This window comes from Oryx dammah, unplaced genomic scaffold, assembly GCF_014754425.2.
Source record: "Oryx dammah isolate SB20612 unplaced genomic scaffold, SCBI_Odam_1.1 HiC_scaffold_29, whole genome shotgun sequence".
Taxonomy (NCBI): Eukaryota; Metazoa; Chordata; class Mammalia; order Artiodactyla; family Bovidae; genus Oryx; species Oryx dammah.
Window position 1 is genome coordinate 74,519,921 of NW_024070213.1, and position 20,373 is coordinate 74,540,293.

Genomic DNA, 20,373 nt, shown 5'->3' on the forward strand with positions numbered 1-20,373 from the left:
CCAGGCAGAATGAAGTTTTGCCAAATCTTCCACTATTTTAAGGTAATCAATATGTCTGGTATTTATATGAATTTTCAGCTCAATGCTGGTGAAATAATCTGAATTTTTCACAAACATTACATGAACCAAACAAAATCTATCAAAATAAATTACACAGATAACAAATATTGAAAACCTCCACCCTTTTGTGAACACTGGGTCCTCAGAGTCTAGATTAGAGGCTGTGCACTGGTGGCCCCTGGGAGTGTCAAGGAGCCTAAATAATAGATTTTGTTTGGCTCATGTAATGTTTCGACACCCCAGGGGCTACCAGTTTGCAGCCTCTGATCTACATTCCAAGGACAGAGTATTAACAGAAGTGTCGAGGTTTTCAAATTTATAATCTGTTTCTAATGATTTACAACTAGATAATTTGGCTTTCAAATTATTACAGTTCTTGCATTGATCGTTTATGACCAAACACATCCAAGAAAAGCAGAGCAGGGTATTCAACGGGAAGAAGTGGTAAAGCACTGTCACCACCCTTATCCTGAACTTCTCTCACCTCTACAGAAGACTACAAGGACAGAGACCATGCTTTGTCATCTTTATTAATCACTACCTGGCCTAATTTCTTACAGTATCCATGCCTGATAAATGTTTGTTGAACTGAATTTGAATCCACATAGGTTTTCCAATTCTGATTTTAAATTTGGAGTGAAAACTGACTGTTGCTGAAATAGTTCCTATTTAGTTACATTTTATTTTAAGGTCATGTCTACATTACTAAAATAACTATTTTTAGATAATTTACCAGGAAAAATAACCAGACAAATCCCACTTGGAATGACACAGAGATAATCTAAGCAACTGCTATATCTCCAGCCATATCATGCCTTGCCCTCACTCTATTTTACTCTATAATGATAAGACAGGCATAATGGAATAAGAAAAGGACAACGTATCTGAATGACTTTTTTGGTCTGAAGTTACATTTCAGACTCAGTATTATGCGACTAGTTGATTTTGCTTTTATAACAATAAAATATGATTTGTGGCATTCATCTCTGTAGCTTACCAATTAATACTAGAGGGATACCAGTACTTTCTCTGAACTTAGAATCAAAACTCACATATGTCCTTAAAATATAGGAAGCACAAAAAGTGCTGACAAAAAATAAACAGCAACCAAAAATATTCTCTCTGAAACATTTGTAAAAATATCTTAATTAAAAATATTTAGTTAAGTAAATTATTTTTAAATATAGAGAATCATAAGTAAGGTTATACCATCATACAAATAACTATAAAAAACATCATTATACAAACATCACCATTGATCAAATTTCATTCTTCACATTTGGCACGGAGCTCATAAAATTTGTGGTGAAAAGTCTATTTGTAGTACTGTAAAAGGTAAATCCTTAAGGAAAATGATGGACACTGAATGCTAACAATTGTGAATGCTGATTGTCTTTTTTTTTAATTCAACATTGTCGTAAAATGCAAATATTTCTGACATTTCACAAATGTCTCTGGACTTGAAACATACGCACTAATTAACTCTAAACATATTCTAACTAGTGACACCACAGTGAGTTCATTTTTATTAATTTTGTTTTTCCAAAAAAGTAAATCCTCTGGGTTAAATCAATGTATTATTGCTTAATGTCTTCATCTTTTCTCCCTTAAGCTTCTGAAGGCTCACCTGTTTCTAAAAATCATTCTGTTCCATTCAATACAGACACCTTATCAAATGTAAACAACACATCATAAATTTTACAGTATTAGCAATCTGAGTTTTCATGGAACTACCTTCATATACCAAGAAATTAAGAACTTTATAACTAAAAAACCCAGCCACTAAAACTTCTGTAAAATGTTCTTATTATTATGTCAATGATTTTGGACTCTCTTTGATTCTATATAAAAACACAACCGTGTTCTTAACAAGTGGTGTCTCTTTTCAATTCAAGTTCCTGCAAATCTCAGAAAATATCTTTCATCTGAAGTAACTGGGCAGTCTTAATAAGAGAATAATTAATTGGCTTATCATATGAATCTGTTTACATTTCCTGACTCTGTTGTAACAGCCCTAATAAATCACCATTCTCACACCTCTCAAAGGACTATAGCTGAAGAAGTGATCTTTGTTCAGGCTGAAAGTGAAAGACTAGCGAGGACAACACGTTTCTAAATTTAACTCCTGGAATTTTTCAGTTAAATTTGACTTTCTGGATCTAAGTCAGGCTTCTCTATGGCAACAAATAAAGATAATGTTAAGAGGAAGACTAATAAGGTCATAAAACATGGAAGTCATTAGCGGATTTACAGCATATCTGAGGGTGACTGGGGATTAATGAGGTAACATGCACAACAGCCCCCGCCTAAGTAAGCTGTTGGTTGGAACCTGGACCTCAATGACCAAGTCTAATACTCTCATTTTCCAGATAAGAAAAGTGAGGCAGGAAAGACACTCGTACCATGCAGGGAAGGTTTTACCAAAAGCGAACAGAAAATGATTGATTTAAGTTGCAGAGTATCCCAAAGATGTTTTTTGATATTGTGTGGTTTTAGTTACTCAAGTGATAAAAAAATTAAAATTTTCATATCTTCATTTCAAGGGACTTTTTCTAATCTCCCCCTAAGAATGATTCTATCCCTGATTATTTTTATGTTCTGTTTCCAAAAATAAAACTAAGTTGAGGAAAGTCATATCCCTAATCATTGCACTTCCGTTATTTATTCTAAAAACATTGACTTAAAATTATTCCAGGGCTTGACACTTCAATGTGCTGGAAGCTCAAACCCCATCACTTTAACAAACTCCCTCCACAGTCCACTTATTCTCTCTGCTGCTCTCCCTGTTTAAGTGGCTAGTCCGCTGTTTTCAGCACTAAGGACATCTCTGAAAGTCAGCCAAGCTGTTTCTTGCCAGATCTGAGGAGACTAGAAATCTTTGTCAATAGTTCTTACAGATGTTTTCACCTTTATTATCATTACTTTGTATGCCTGGAACTCAAAGGAAGCATTGGCTTGAAAAGGCAGGTCTCAGCCAGGAGTGGCCTGGACTTCCAGCTGCACCTGTCAGTTTTTACCTGTTTGCAAGACCATAGTTTTCTTTTCTCCATCCAGAGACATAATAGTGAAATTATAGATGGTTCCCGCTTGTAAATCCTTGGAGTTACATCCATAGGTGGTGTTGTCTATCCGTACAGGGTGGCACCACGCGACCCCCGACGTGTCACTGCTGTAGGTGAGGTTAAAGTTACAAGGGAACGCCAAAGTTCTCCACTGGAGAGACACAGACCGGCTGGAGACCCTGGGCTCTGTCAAGGTGAAGTTGCATCTCACTGGCTCCCCCAGTCCAGTCTGCAAAGGAACCAGAACAATAGCTGAAGCCCACCATCTATCCCTGCCCAGGGATGAGTCCGTAGCAAGCTCCCCAAGCTGCCTCCACTCACCCCTGGCCCCAGCCTCAGCCCATGCATCCTTTCGCCCTCCAGTCAAGAGAAAAGAAGTGCGTGGCCACTTTCCCCCTAACTGCTTTTTCTCCCGAGCAGCTGGAGAGAGAAGGTGGCTTTTTGCCTTCTGTGGCACGAGTTGTCAGGCTGGCTGAGGACTCAGAAGAGGATCACCGTTCCCTAAGCAGAGGAAGAAATTCTGCCACCTCCCTCTCCAAAACGGAACCCAGGAGACCAGAGAGCGGAGTGAGAATCTGGTCCTCGGCGGGGAGGGGCGCGTCCGCCCGCGGGGACCTCTTCGCGGCCCCTCACCTGCAGCAGGCTCAGCGCGGTCCACAGGGCCAGCCCGGCTCCATGGCTCCGCATGGCGCTCGGCGGTTCCCCCAAACTCTATTGCCGGGCTGGGACGCGCCGCGCGGCCCGACGGCCGGCGGAGCCCGGACCACTTGTTGTGCGCGCTTAGCGCGCCCCGCGGGCGCAGAGCGCGGGCCTCCGGGCTAGGGACGCGCGGGGGCCGCCGCAGCCGCTGCTGCTGCTGCCGCCCCGGGCGGGCTGCGGACGCGAGAGGCGGCTGGGGCCGGCAGCGCGCCGCCCTTCCCACGCTGCCATTCTGACCCGCGCTGCCTCGCCCCGGGCCCCGGCCGCGGACTTCCGCAATCAAAAGGCAATTTCCTCGTCTCCCGGCAAAGGAACAATGCGCCGGCGAGGGAGGGAGCCCCGCGGAGCAAAGGCTTGAAGCTGCCAAGGGGGCACGAGGTGGGCCAAGCTGCCCCCGCCGCCCCGCGCCGCCGCCTCCCCCTCCAGGGGTCCCGGCCGCGTCCGCGGAGGTCTGCCTCCTTCTGCCCCGACTTTAACGTTGTTCCCACTCTGTGGTCCTCAACCCCACCGTCTTCACCACAATCCGGTCTCGCCCCTTCTCACTTTCCAGCTCCCCACCCCGCCCTCTTCCTCCCCCCACACCCCGCGCCTCCCCCTCCCTGTCTTCCTTCCTATCTTCCTCATCTGCTTTCTCCAGGGTCTCTTTTCCCAGCATTAAACTTGACCACAGCAGATTTTCCTAGGTCGCCTCACTCTTTCCTAAAGCCTTTTATTAGAGTGCTATTGCCTTTCTCACCTCAAAGCATTCATTTGTCTCAACGCGCATCCCCGACACCACCAAGAGAAAGACCGTAAAATGGTGGTGTCCATTGTCAACTTGGCCTTCAGTTTTTCCTGCCATTCACTTTCCCCTTTCTCTTGTGTAGAGGTCTGTGCCCTCCCCAAGTGTTATGCAAATAGTGCTAACCAAGAACATACATAATCCACCATTTGTTCAGCCCACAAGCAAAGCAGTTTCATTACGGATGGTTCAGTAGTTAAAATCGTTTTCATCTGTAATTGAATATAAGAAAGCAATATTAACTCTGGTTTGAGGGAAATACCTTTAATGGCCCAGCTCCCCATATATTACAAAAAAGCAAAATTCACTTAGTTTCAAGCACTAACTTTTGCTAACTTTTAGCAGTTGCCTCAGTACCTGAGTGATCATGTATCTGAAAAATTTTAAAGTTCCCAATAAACGAAGAGCAAATGGCAGTCCACTCCAGTATTCTTGCCTGGGAAATCTCATGGACAGAGGAGCCTGGGGATTTATAGTCCATGGGGTCCCAAAGGGTCGGGCAGGACTGAGAGACTAAACACAGATAGTAGCAAAGTATTGCAACCAGCTTCTAATGTTTGGTTACTTTTCTTTGGGTGCCATCTCTGACAGTTGCTAAGAGAGGAGATTTTCAAAACAGAATGGTAGAGCTATATTAATGGGAAAGATGACATTCTTTTCTTTTTCAAATAGATTATACATAAAGGTATATTATTGACCACTATATCAAATGTATCTACTTTGAGGAAAAAAAGGAAAAAAGTGAAAATTATTTCAATTCTTTCAGAAATCATGTTTTCTTTTGTTTAATTAATGAAAAAAATGAAGTTTCTACTCCTAGGAAGATTCTGTGGGTTGTTACTCTGCAGCTAGACTGCTGCTGCTGCTGCTAAGTCGCTTCAGTCATGTCCGACTCTGTGCGACCCCATAGACAGCAGCCTATCAGGCTCCTCTGTCCCTGGGATTCTCCAGGCAAGAACACTGGAGTGGGTTGCCATTTCCTTCTCCAATGCATGAAAGTGAAAAGGGAACGTGAAGTCGCTCAGTCATGTCCTACTCTTGGAGACCCGATGGACTGTAACCTACCAGGCTCCTCCATCCATGGGATTTTCAGGCATGAGTACTGGAGTGGGGTGCCATTGCCTTCTCCAGCAGCTAGACTAGAGATCTCAAATCTCCTTTTCAAGTCACAAATACTCAAAGAAGGTCAAACCTAAAATATGTATGTATTTTTGGGAAAATGGAATCTTTCTTATTTATTTGCCCAGGTCACTGGTCTTAATAAAGAACCTTTACCCTCCCTATTCTACCCAAGTTCAATGGCTATTCACAGCCTAGCATGCCTTTCAGCATCATCAGAGACACTCCTCTCCTCTCTCCGCATTAGATACTGTAAACCTACAAGCTGCCTTTGGCCTTTACAGGAGTCTTTTTCAGCTTTATTCCTTTTTAACATCACTATTTCCCTTTCTGGTGTATTCAGAAAGCAATGTGATTTCCTTGTCTGTAAAACTGGAATAATGCCTACTCTAAATACTTCCCGGAGATATTATGAAGAATAAGATTACATGTGTTAAAGCATCTTTGCAAACTTTAATGTACTGCCAGTTAACCTAGTAATAGACTGCATCCAAATCACACACTTCACTCTTTTTTAAGTTCATCCATCACGTAGGATTCACTTACCTAACTTCTGCTGTCCACCCTTCTTTGTCTTTTCCAGTGAAGTTTTTGCAGCTTTTTTCATAGATTGGCCCCTCAATTTGGAATCTTTCCACTCCAATTTACTAAATACTCCTCTTTCCTTTGCACAAAACTTTGCTAAATCTTATTTTTAAGTTCTCCACGCTTTCTCATTCTTTATTAAAAAAAAAATACTACATTACCAACTTACTGTACCCTATCAGTTAACTTCAAAATTGTATTTTTAATACATAATATACTGTCTGAATATGATGCTGTATACTGCCTTATAATAGAGGCAACTATACAAAAAAAAAAATGAAAAGGACTAGTCAAACAAGGCAATAACAAAATATCCCCACCACACTCTTCAAATGCTTCTAAATTCTATAATTAATAGCGACCTGCTAATAATAACCCTGGGGATAAGAATTAGGAAAAGGAGGAGCAATTTCTTTAAGTACAATGATTTTATTATTGATCTATTAAGATTGTGTGTGTTTTATCTATTTTGATACTAATGTGTATGAAGAATTACATCAATTTATAAAGGAAAGGACTAGGAGTCAGAGATTTTTTTTCCCAAAGATATATAATTACTATTTTTTTTTTTTTTGGAGAATCTTAAGGCTCATGGCAAAGCCCTCAATTAATTAGTGGGTCCTAAATAACCCATAAGAATGAATATATTATGAAACAAGGAGAGAAAGTTTAAACTCAGGTTTTTACTGATTACATTTTAAAGGCTGATTTTCCTTTTAAAAACCCTTATATGAATATGAAAAATTAGAGAGATGTGTAGTAGATTCAAGGCAGTAAGGGACTGGGAAAATCTGCCAGATAATATCTTTTACAAAAGGAGTTTATTTGAAACTACTGTACAAAGTATAAATAAAAGAATTCATTTTCTCCTTTGTTCTCATCTTTGTTTGGAATTCCTCACCTTCTTTGAAGCTATTTATCCTGTTTAATTAGTGAAGGACAGAGCCTGGCATGCTGCAGTCCATAGGGTCACAAAGAATCAGACACGACTTAGGGACTAAACAGCAACAAATCCTGTTTAATGCCACTGCATTTGCTTTATACCTTACTGCATTCCAGAAATTTGGAGTCAGCCTCTGTAACTTTTCAGGGAGAACTTCTCTTTGCCACTATGAAATCTTTCCCAGACTGCATGGGAAGGGTGGGGCTGGTTTTTTTTATTAGATATGTGTCTAAAATCAAACTGTTGTTTAAACAGCTGCCTTTTAAACAAATAATCATAACAATTAATGAATAATTTCTCTAAGTGACATTCATTATGAGTTCATAGATGATAGCATGATTCTTTTCATGTTATAAATATACGTGTTGAATGATACAACTGATCATCAGGGGTCCCGGGGCCACGTTTTGAGAATTGTTACTTTACATCCAAGTTTGAGCAGGGTGCAGAGAAGTTTGAGGGGATGCAGGGAGAGTGGATTGGTAAATCTGATTGGTTAATTCAAACTTCTCACTCATGACCTGAAAGGTCTTTCGTGACCTGGCCTCTGCTCACTCCATGCCTCTCTCTTGCTTGCCTCCTATTCTCCAGCATCCTGAGTCTAATAATCCATTTACTCATTCATTTAGCAAATACTGATTGAGCACCTACTGTGTGCCAAGCCTTGTTATAAGTTATGGAGACACCCTAAGGAGCTGACTCTTTTCTGCCCCAGGGCCTTTGTGCTTGCAGCTTTCTCTTGGACCACTCCTGCCCACAGGCTCTGCTTAGCTCTCTTCTCAGTCTTTAGATCTCAGCCTAAACACATTCTTGTGGGGCCAGACCCTTTCTGATCTCCTGGGGTTAAGTATGCCTTTATCAATCTTCATCTCAGCAACCCATTTATTTAATTCTGCACATTAATGACACTGGGTAACAATCTAATTATTTATACATCTGTATACTATCTGTCTTCCCTGGCCATGCAGAGAATTCCTTGTGGGCAGAGTCTTTGTCTGTCTTGCTCCTCTGCATGGAACTTGGCAGTGTGGTGGAGTTTCAACAAGTATTTTTTGAATGAGTAGATGAATGAATGAATGAGTGAGTCTTTGTAGCTGCTCAATAAATATTGTCATCTGAATAAATACTTTAAAAAAGCCCTTCTAGACATGTTCCTGCTATATACCTCAAAGATCATCTTGAAAGGCAGGGAGTGTGAGAGAAGAGAGAAGAGAAGATCGATTCTGAAGAGAAAGAGGTGGGAAAAGACGAGTGGGAGAAAAAGAAGAAAGGGGAGGGAAGGAGTAACCTTTAGGACAGTGATTCTCAAAGGCTAGAATCAGCATCATCTGAGGACTTGCTAGAAACACAAAATCTTACGGCTGTACCACAATCTGAAGAATCTGAAATATTCTGGTGGAGCTCAATAATGTGTGTGTGGTGTTTAACAGGCTTTCCTGCTTTAGTTGGTGAGAAAGAGCTATCCAAACTCCAATAAAAAGTCTTAGATTGTCAGTCCTGAACACTGAATCCTGAACCAGATCATTTTATATTAAAGAAAGTTAATGATACTTCATTCTTTTAAATTTCACTGAGCTCTCTGGTTACAAGAAATATATTGGCGATTTAAAAGGTCTTGAACAGTTTTAGAAGGTGTCAAGTAAAGTGGTGACATAATATATAATATAGTATATATTTTATATAATATATTTACAATATGTATTAGATGCACATTTTGATATTTTACACTTCTCCATAAAGTACGGATGCTAAAGGGAAAATGATCAACATACAGCAAACAGCAGATGACAGGCCAATTCTGATGCCTTTTTTATGCAGTTCTCATGTCTGTTTCCTCAGAGATTTTTAAAAAGGATAAAGCCTAGCAATTAGGGAAGGTATCAATTAAAAACAATTACAAGATGGCAAATCCTTTTCTCTGTTTAAATTTGAACTGGCTCTGTAAGTAAATGACAGCAGAAGTGAATACAATTTTAACCTGCCACAGGTGTCATGCATTTAAAAAGGGGTTTATTAAAATTTAAGGTAAGATAATTTTGATAAACAGTTTTCTAAAAAGGGCCCTGACTTTTGAGTTTAGAGATACTATTTTGGGATGCTTACATTTCAGGGAAGCTTTCTAGCCTCCTAGATCCTAACCTTACTAGGTCATAGGTCTCCAGGAAAATGGAAACAAATAGAAACATTTGGAAGTGGTTTAATGAGGAGGCGGACTAAATGAGAAGGTACATGTTATATGAATAGCACTTCCCTGGCTAAAGGGCACAAGTGTTAGACAGTGTGAGTAGTAATAATAGTATATGAAAGCAATAAATCATGGATGCTGAGCACCCAGCAATGCTAGAGAATGACAAAGTCCACGAATGAGAATGTCTTTCTGAGCACATCCAAATAATAATAAACTACCCTCTCTGTCAATCCCATACCCAAGAGGAATTCTTCAGTAGATTGACACAAAAGACCTTCACTGGCTGCTCTGACTGTTGGCCGTGCCAAGATTTTTTTAAATCCTGGAAGGGAGGGGTGGGAGTGCCGGATGTGTCTCTAGCAGCAGCCCCATCATCTCTCCCAGACACATCTCTAAGGTTTCCTGGTATTTTTTTTTTTCTACATAAATTTCTCACCCTCTTCCCTTCCCCCACTTTTTTATTTTAATCCAGAGGAAATGGGCTTTGCATAGCTTTTGTCAGAGCTTTATAACTGTACACAGAATGACTTAAAACCAGATGTGACTGTAAACGAGTCACTTTTCCAATCTCAAGCGATTCTGTTGCATCTTCATTCCCACGTTTCACGTGCTGTCACCACACCCGCGGAAATGAATTGGCTCACATATGCCACCAAATCAAGAGGTTAATGTGGCCAGTGGGGATGTCTATATGGGCGTGACTGCTATACACTCTGCTGTCAGGAGCTAGGTCATGATTCTCAAAACATGGCTAACACTGGCTTTAAGGAAAAGGAGAACAAAAACAAAAATCACACATCTCGTGTCCCTTAGAAAGAGATGATTGGAGGGTAAAGATTTTTTTTGTGTGTGTATCATATTAGACTGTTGACTAAGATCATCATGTGTAGTAGGGGAGCTTCCCAGGTGGCACAGTGGTAAAAAATCTGCCTGCCAATGCAGGAGATGCAAGAGATGCAGGTTTGACCCCTGGGTCGGGAAGATCCCCTGGAGGAGGAAATGGCAACTTGCTCAGATATTCTTGCCTGAAAAACTGCATGGACAGAGAAGCCTGGTGGGCTGCAGTCCTTGGGGTTGCAAAGAGTTGGACACAACTGAGCAACTGAACACACATCATGTTAGAACATTATTTCTCAAGAATTCTCCGGAGATTGTAAACAGAGGACTCTATTTGGTCAGCACATATTCCTTTTCCGGCTTTTATAGTGTGATCTTAATATTGTTTTTTAAAAATGGAATAAGCAGATAATTTTGAGAAAAATAGGAGATTTTTTTCATGGTAAAAAGTCCAAATTTTGACTTTTCATTTAAAACAATTAAAAAATGGAGGCTTGTTGGGCCCCCATCCTGCCCACCTCTTCCATATAGCTTTCCCATTCCACCCTTCTCTATTGGATGAGGCAGACACAGAGCATCTCAGAGTCCTCTGAATGTTGGAGCTGACAGTTACCATAGTGAAAAATCAAAGGGGCCTTACCATATTTTTCAAAAATACAATCATAAAACCATCAGCTACATTAGAAAACTCTTGAAGGAAGAAGTCTTGACTCTTTGTTATCTCCCTATGCCCATGTTGTGGAGACTCAATGACTGTTCATTTATCTAACACAGTAAATATTCATATTTCACCACTCAACAAGGACATGGCTAAGTATTGGGGAATCTTAAAATAATTGTATTCTTCAGTTGTTCCATTGCAGATGTGGAACCCTCAGTTCAGTTCAGTTCAGTTCAGCTGCTCAGATGTGTCCAACTCTTTGTGATCCCATGGACTGCAGCATGCCAGTCCTCCCTGTCTATCACCAACTTCCAGAATTTACTGAAACTCATGTCCATTGAGTTGGTGATGCCATCCAACCATCTTATCCTCTGTCATCCCCTTCTCCTCTAGCCTTCACTCTTTCCCAGCATCAGGGTCTTTTAAAATGAGTCAGTTCTTCACATCAGGTGGCCAAAGATTTGGAATTTCAGCTTCAACATCAGTCCTTCCAGTGAATATTCAGGACTGATTTCCTTTAGGATGGACTGGTTTGATCTCCTTGCAGTCCAAGGGACTCTCAAGAGTCTTCTCCAACACTACAGTTCAAAAGCATCAATTCTCCGGCATTCAGCTTTCTTTATAGTCCAACTCTCACATCCATACATGACCAATGGAAAAACCATAGCCTTGATTAGACGGACCTTTGCTGACAAAGTAATGTCTCTGCTTTTCAATATGCTGTCTAGTTTGGTCATAATTTTCCTTCCAAGGAGTAAGCGTTTTTTAATTTCATAGCTGCAATCACCATCTGCAGTGATTTTGGAGCCCCCCAAAATAAAGTCTGACACTGTTTCCACTGTTTCCCCATCTATTTCCCATGAAGTGATGGGACTGGATGCCATGATCTTCGTTTTCTGAATGTTGAGCTTTAAGCCAACTTTTTCACTCTCCTCTTTCACTTTCATCAAGAGGCTCTTTAGTTCTTCTTCACTTTCTGCCATAAATGTGGTGTCATCTGCATATCTGAGGTTATTGATATTTCTCTGGGCAATCTTGATTCCAGCCTGTGCTTCTTCCAGTCCAGCATTTCTCATGATGTACCCTGTGTATAAGTTAAATAAGCAGAGTGATAATATACAGCCTTGATATACTCCTTTTCCTATTTGGAACCAGTCTGTTGTTCCATGTCCAGTTCTAACTGTTGCTTCCTGTCCTGCATACAGGTTTCTCAAGAAGTAGTTCAGGTGGTCTGGTATTCCCATCTCTTTCAGAATTTTCCACAGTTTATTGTGATCCACACAGTCAAAGGCTTTGGCATAGTCAAGAAAGCAGAAATAGATGTTTTTCTTGAACTCTCTTGCTTTTTTGATGATCCATTGGATGTTGGCAATTTGATCTCTGGTTCCTCTGCCTTTTCTAAAACCAGCTTGAACATCTGGAAGTTCACAGTTCACGTATTGCTGAAGCCTGGCTTGAAGAATTTTGAGCATTACTTTACTAGTGTGTGAGATGAGTACAGTTGTGTGGTAGTTTGAAATAGCTCAACTAGAATTCCATCACCTCCATTAGTTTTTCATAGTGATGCTTCCTAAGATCCACTTGACTTCACATTCCAAGATGTCTGGCTCTAGGTGAATGATCACACCATCTTGATTATCTGGGTCATGAAGATCTTTTTTGTATAGTTCTTTTGTGTATTCTTGCCACCTCTTCTTAATATCTTCTGCTTCTGTTAGGTCCATACCATTTCTGTCCTTTATTGTGCCCATCTTTGCATGAAATGTTCCCTTGTTATCTCTAATTTTCTTGAAGAGATCTCTAGTCTTTCCCATTCTATTGTTTCCCTCTATTTCTTTGCACTGGTCACTGAGGAAGGCTTTCTTATCTCTCCTTGCTGTTCTTTGGAACTCTGCATTCAGATGGGTATATCTTTCTTTTCTCCTTTGCCTTTTGCTCATCTTCTTTCCACAGCTGTTTGTAAGGCCTCCTCAGATAACCACTTTGCCCTTTTGCATTTCTTTTTCTCAGGGATGATCTTGATCCCTGACTCCTGTATAATGTCACGAACCTCTGTCCATAGTTCTTCAGGCACTCTGTCTATCAGATCTAGTCCCTTGAATCTATTTCTCACTTCCACTGTACAATTGTAAGGGATTTGATTTAGGTCATACCTGAATGGTCTAGCGGTTTTCCCTACTTTCTTCAATTTAAGTCTGAATTTGGCAATAAGGAGTTCATGATCTGAGCCACAGTCAGCTCCTGGACTTGTTTTTGGTGACTGTATAGAGCTTCTCCATCTTTGGCTGCAAATAATATAATCAATCTGATTTTGGTGTGGACCATCTGGTGATGTTCCTGTGTAGAGTTTTCTCTTGTGTTGTTGGAAGAGTTGCTATGATCAGTGCGTTCTCTTGGCAAAACTCTATTAGCCTTTGCCCTGCTTCATTCTGTACTCCAAGGCCAAATTGGCCTGTTACTCCAGGTATTTCTTGACTTTCTACTTTTGCATTCCAATCTCCAATAATGAAAAGGACATCTTTTTTGGGGTGTTAATTCTAGAAGGTCTTGTAGGTCTTCATAGAACTGTTCAACTTCACCTTCAACTTCACCTTCAAGGGGTATAGACTTGGATTACTGTGATATTCAATGGTTTGCCTTGGAAATGAACAGAGATCTTTCTGTCATTGTTGAGATTGCATCCAAGTACTTCATTTCAGACTCTTTTGTTGAGGTTTTGTGGAACCCTCAGCATGATAGAATTCAAGAGTACCTAGTACCTAAGCCTTCAGATAAACTAGTGCCTAAGCCACTTCTGACTCCACAAAAGATCTAATCTTTCTGGAATTATCCAGAGGTCATTGGTTTCAGACCACCAAGATCAAAACTCTTAGCAAATCATCTATTGTGGCAATCTCTCATCAACTCTGCTGTCCTGGGCTGGAATTACAGCCTTGTGCAAAGAGGCCCAAGAGTAAATGTTCACAGATACAGCTGAAGGGCAAGCACCTGATAAAGCTGCACTGGCAGTGTGTGCTCATTGACCCAGGTCTACTTGAGACCCAGATAAGAAGAGCTCTGATAAGAAAACAGGCACCTCCTGTGTACTTCCCAAACAGGCAGTACTCCAGTGCTGACCTCGTCTGGATTTAGCAGTGGTAGGATTCTGTGGCCAGCTCACCCAAAGAGTGGGAAGAATCAAAAAAATTTTCCCTTCAGAGACATTCCCTAGAATTCATAGTTTCCCCTTTCAGTGACTTTTCACCCTATTTCATAATAACTGGTTTTCAAAGCTGTTATCCTGTGAGTGGGCTATGTGAGTAAAACCAGTATGTAACTGGGGTAAATTGCAGAGATTTAAAGAACTTAGCAGTCTTTCCTAGAGCATCTTTATCTTCTTACTTACCAGCTGGTTCACCCACCAGTTCAGAACCCTGGATTTACTGTTCTTTCTTGCAAATTCATCATCATTTCTCATGATGTTTGCTATCCTCTCCCCGTACCCAACCCTCTCTCCTCCTGGTCCTTGAAGAAGATGGACAGGTCTTCTTAGGTCTGAGCCACTGGTCTACCCCTAAACTCAAGAGCATCCTTTGGATTCTTCCCTATACAAGCCCTTAAGCAAATCACTCCTTTTATTTTTTTAACTTTTTTTGTTTTGAAATAATTTCAAACATATGGATAAGTTGTAAGAATTATAAGAGTGAGTGCTATGACATATCCTTACCAAGACCCATTAATCTTTTTCTAAGATTCTGCCACAATTTCAGAGTAGATTGCATATCTCCTGAATGAATTGTTTAATATCAGTAAAGACATCAAATTTAAGAAATGCAAAATTGATATAACGCTTTAATCCATAATCCATATTTCAGTTTCACCAATTGACTCAAGCATTCTTTTTGGCATTTGTTGTTGCTGTTTTTTCTCTAAGAAGGATCCCACCCAGGATTCTGTGTTATATTTAGTTGTCAAGTCTCTTAATCTTCCATAATCTGGAACATTTCCTGTCTTTAAAACCATCCTTATGACATTGACCTTATTGAATAATATGTCAGTTATCTCTATGGTACGTATTTCCCTCCATTTGCAATTGTTTGATGTTTCCTTATGATTAGATTCAAGTTATAGGTACCTTGTCAACAGAACTGTTCCTCTTCTCTTGGGTTCAGTGTTTTTTCTCTAACAGATTAATTATTCAATTATTTCCCAATGGAGCACAAATATAACTGCACATTAGAATCCATGAGAAGATCTTTATACTCTGATGCTGAGGTCCTATGTTGGTAAATTCTAATTCAAAAGGTCTGAGGGAGAATTTGAGAATCTGTATCTTTAAAAAAGCTTCCTAGGTGATTCTGATGTGTGTAAGATCAGGACTGAGAGCCACAGACTTCCTATCTCAATTTGCACATCCCAGCTTCTCCTTCAATCTCATTTTCCTTCTTTTGCTACGTTCTCTCCCCTCTGCATCAACCCTCACCTGGGCTCCACCTCATCTGCCAAATGGAATCCATGTGCTAGACAAATACTGGGAGCTTAAAAAGCCCATGTCAATTCACATGCTCTGTTTTATGGGTTGCATTTTATGTGCACGTGACTCATATCGTGACAATATATGAACACAGCCTTTTGGTGCACCAAATGGAGAGTCAGGCAAATCCCCTATAATTAAAAGAAAATGAAAGGAAAGAAAAATCCTAGAGATTTTAAAGCCAGAGAGGGTTGAGTGAATCATAAGCCATATTATGCTATTGGCACATAATAGTCCACATTAGCGGGGAATCTGAGAGAACTACAGCCCTTTGTCAGAATTAGACTTGAATGACGCCAATTATAAATTAAGGTTGTCAAGGACACATCCCTCCCACAATATTGTACCCCCTTGCATGAGCTCCCTGTGCTATGACCAATCTTAGCATCTGTTTATCTTTTTTCCTATTCACTCTAGACAATCTAAGAATCTCTTGATTACAAGGAATCATTAGGGGATGGTTTGGAATGTTTCTTTTACTGTATGTTTGCGCTTCTGCTTCTAGGTTTTTGTCTCAGAAAAGGGGAATGTTATCCCATTTTTAGTTGTGGCCACAGAGGAGTGGGGCAGTGGGGAGGTGCCCCTGTGTTTATGTAACATGATAAAGGAGTTGACCCCAGACTTGCTAGGGGTGGTTTTTTTTTTTTTTTTTTTTTGCATTTGTCTCCTCAATTATTTGGAAACTCATGTTGGGTGGTGATGTCTCTGAGGGCCAAATGAAAGGAAGCACAGAGCCATTAAACCTGCACCAGCACCACAATGGCTATTCATTAACTGAGGAAATGTGGTCCCTCTCGCAGGCCTGGCCAGGGCAGGATGGCGGTGGAGGGAAGAAGGGGGTGTGTCTCCAAACAAAACTGGTGGGTGTTTAGTAGAACCAGCCAGTAACATTTTTAATGCATGTTCAGTGCTTCGTTCCTTTGAAAGCATTGCCACATGATAATGCTAGCTCATCTGGTTCTTACAACAACCCTGTGACATAGGCAGGGTAGCAAAAATGAGACAAAAACAAGAAGCTAGTGTTAATTTCTAAATTAGTCAACATTACTGAATACTTACTGTGTATAGACAATGCACTAAGCCCTTTTCTTAATCCGATTGTAATCTTCATAGCTGTTTAATGTGGCAGATAGAGTACTTTAATTATCCTTATTTTAAAGAGGAAGCAAGTATGACTTGAGGAACTATTAGTTGATGCCACTTGGATTTAAACCAGGTTTATCTGGCACGAAAGCCCTGGCTCTTTACCACTTTATCAAACCATCTCCCCCAAGGTCGCATGGCTGAGAGACGATCCAGATCAGTCTTTTCTTGAGAACCCGCGACTCAAATGATAAATGAACTCTGCTCAGAGTTTGAAGAGAAACACAGTTCCGTGGCCTGTCTTTTCTTCCTTTGAAGGCCATTTCTGCACATGTAATTTCTGCCTGCACCTTATGCTCAGGGCCCCAAAAGATTGACTTCCTGCTACCTCCACTCCTTCCTGTCTCTCCTTGCCCATAGGAAATGGCTAATACATGAAGGGTGAACCTCTGGCATCCACCTCTAGCCTGATCTACACCTGGGCTTGTGTACAAGGACAGAGTATATCTCTGTGGATGTGGCACACAGGGGTGCCTGGATGAAGGTATGTGCAGGGGCCGAAATCCAGCCAATGTTCCAATATGGAGCCTCGTGCATGCTTGCTAGAACCATGTGCCTGGAAATGCCTTTTTTTCGAATGAACACAAAGAACCTGGAGTCCAGCAGCAGTTCAGTGTCTTCTCAGGTTCCACTTACTCACCCTGGGCCCCCTTCCTTCAAGATTGTACACTTTGCTAAGTTACAGCAGAAGACTGAAATTAGATGCATTAATTCTGCTACTTGATTATTTAGCTTTTATGGCACCATACCCTCCCACCCACTGACTTCCCAGGTGGCTCCGATGGTTAAGAATCTGCCTGCAATTCAAGAGACCCAGGTTCGATCCCTGGGTTGGTTTCGATCCCTGGGTTGGTTTCAATCCCTGGGTTGGGTTTGATCCCTGGGTTGGGAAGATCCCCTGGAAAAGGGAATGGCTACCCACTCCAGTATTGTTGCCCAGAGAATCCTATAGATAGAGGAGCCTGGTGGGCTACAGTCCACAGGGTCGCAAAGGGTTGGACACACCTGATCGACTAATACTTTACTTTCACTTTCCTCTCACCTCGTCATAACACATGCACAAAAGTGTCATCAGTGTGGGAAACTAAGGCATTTAGTGAGTCCATGAGAGAGATATTGTGGATGAAGGATGAGATTTATCTAGATCAGTTGTTCTGGAATTTAAAAGTACATCCATGTGACTTGGAGGGTTTGTTAAAACAAAGATTGCTGGGCCGTACACTCAGAGACTCTGATTCAGTTGGTCTATGGTAGGGCCATAGTTGCTGCATGCCTAACAAGTTCTGGATCTGGTCTCCATATTTTGAGTACCACTGAGCTAGACTGGACATGGAACAACAGACTGGTTCCAAATAGGAAAAGGAGTATGTCAAGGCTGTATATTGTCACCCTGCTTATTTAACTTATATGCAGAGTACATCATGAGAAATGCTGGGCTGGAAGAAGCACAAACTGGAATCAAGATTGCCGGGAGAAATATCAGTAACCTCAGATATGCAGATGACACCACCCTTATGGCAGAAAGTAAAGAGGAACTAAAAAGCCTCTTGATGAAAGTGAAAGAGGAGAATGAAAAAGTTGGCTTAAAGCTCAATATTCAGAAAATGAAGATCATGGCATCTGGTCCCATCACTTCATGGGAAATAGATGGGGAAACAGTGGAAACAGTGTCAGACTTTATTTTTTGGGCTCCAAAATCACTGCAGATGGTGATTGCAGCCATGAAATTAAAAGATGCATACTCCTTGGAAGGAAAGTTATGACCAACCTAGATAGCATATTGAAAAGCAGAGACATTACTTTGCCAACAAAGGTCCATCTAGTCAAGGCTATGGTTTTTCTAGTGGTCATGTATGGATGTGAGAGTTGGACTGTGATGAAAGCTGAGCGCCAGAGAATTGATGCTTTTGAACTGTGGTGTTGGAGAAGACTCTTGAGAGTTTCTTGGACTGCAAGGAGATCTAACCTGTCCATTCTAAAGGAGATCAGCCCTGGGATTTCTTTGGAAAGAATGATGCTAAAGCTGAAACTCCAGTACTTTGGCCACCTCATGCGAAGAGTTGACTCATTGGAAAAGACTCTGATGCTGGGAAGGATTGGGGGCAGGAGGAAAAGGGGATGACAGAGGATCAGATGGCTGGATGGCATCACGGACTTGATGGATGTGAGTTTGAGTGAACTCTAGAAGTTGGTGATGGACAGGGAGGCCTGGCATGCTGCGATTCATGGGGTCTCAAAGAGTTGGACACGACTGAGGGACTGAACTGAACTGAACAGAACTGAGCTAGATATTTCTTGACTCATACCATAGGCAAGCTTCTTATTGCATCAACTTTGTCCTTGTAAAGACACACACAAACACACAGACACACAATCACATAATACTGTAATGGTAACAATAATAGCAATAGCTAATATTAATTGAACACTATTTTCCAGGCAATACTGTAGGCATGTAATACAGATTGATTCCCTTAATTCATGTCCAGGATGAGAAAAAGTGAGTCTTGAAGCCAAGTACTGGCTCATGGCTCAGGTTTACAGTCCTCCAAACTGACATAAGAGGATGTGAGGAAAGAGAAGGAAAAGGACAAAGGTAGGGAAAAATCTGCTCTGAAAAGAGCCAATTTAGGACAGCTTTGCAGGAGCAACAGTGAGTGATGCTGGGTTCCAAATCATTTCTTTCTTGGCCTTTATCTTCATAAATAGGAGCTCTATACAAGAGAATAAGGTGACTAGATGGGCAGGAGTGTGTATGTGTGTGTCTACTCTCATCTTTGCTCTGCTACTGTTTAACCATGTGACCTTGGGTGAGTCCTTGCCTCTTTAAGCTTCTGCTGCTAAGTTGCTTCAGTCGTGTCTGAATCTGTGCGACCCCATAGATGGCAGCCCACCAGGCTCCCCATCCCTGGGACTCTCCAGGCAAGAACACTGAAGTGGGTTGCCATTTCCTTCTCCAATGCATGAGAGTGAAAAGTGAAAGTGAAGTCACTCAGTCATGTCCGACTCTCTGCAATTCCATAGACCATAGCCCACCAGGCTCCTCTGTCAGTAGAATTCTCTAGGAAAGAATATGAAATCGGTTGCCATTGCCTTCTCCAGGGGATCTTCCCAACCTGGGGATTGAACTTGGGTCTCCCACATTACAGGCAGATTCTTTACCACCTGAGCCGCCTGCTGCTGCTGCTAAGTCACTTTAGTCGTGTCCGACTCTGTGCGACCCCATAGACGGCAGCCCCTGAGGCTCCCCCGTCCCTGGGATTCTCCAGGCAAGAACAGTAGAGTGGGTTGCCATTTCCTTCTCCAATGCATGAAAGTGAAAAGTGAAAGTGAAGTCACTCAGTTGTGTCTGACTCCCAGCGACCCCATGGACTGCGGCCCATCAGGCTCTTCCGTCCATGGAATTTTCCAGGCAAGAGTGCTGGAGTGGGGAAGCCCAATAAATACTATGGTAGATTGTTTAATGACCACAGATTCATCTTACCCGATATGTATGCCCCTTTTCAAGGAGACTTTGCAGCTCTTTCCCATGAAGAAGTGATTTCTACCTATCCACTTCCTCAGTCTGGCCTGGCTCAGGATTCCATTGACTGATTGAATGTGGCAGAAGTAATGTGTGGTCACAGAGCCTAGGCCTCAGTAGGCTTGTAGCTTCCACCTTTCCTCTCTTGCAAAGCTTTCCAAAACCATCTGGTAAAAAAGCTGGTATCATCTAATGGAGGCTGAGAGGCCAGATAGAGAACCAAGCATGCAGCTAGTTCAAATGCTAGCTGTGGAAGAGG

At 41.5% G+C, this 20,373-nt stretch overlaps 1 protein-coding gene across 2 annotated transcripts in view; it reads right to left on the minus strand.

The window, feature by feature from the left end:
• The window catches only part of PTPRB (protein tyrosine phosphatase receptor type B), a 125,403-nt gene that overhangs the window by 87,809 nt on the left and 17,221 nt on the right, over nt 1-20,373 (minus strand). Inside the window, exons 1-2 of one of the 2 annotated variants that reach the window (XM_040233465.1) lie at nt 3,756-3,863; nt 3,078-3,351 (exon numbers count right to left, since the gene is read on the minus strand). In XM_040233465.1, coding sequence (XP_040089399.1) covers nt 3,078-3,351; nt 3,756-3,809 — 328 coding nt within the window. In that variant the 5' untranslated portion in view covers nt 3,810-3,863. Of the gene's footprint in view, nt 1-3,077; nt 3,352-3,755; nt 3,864-20,373 lie in introns of those variants that run through there. The other variant, XM_040233464.1, reaches the window with a different exon arrangement.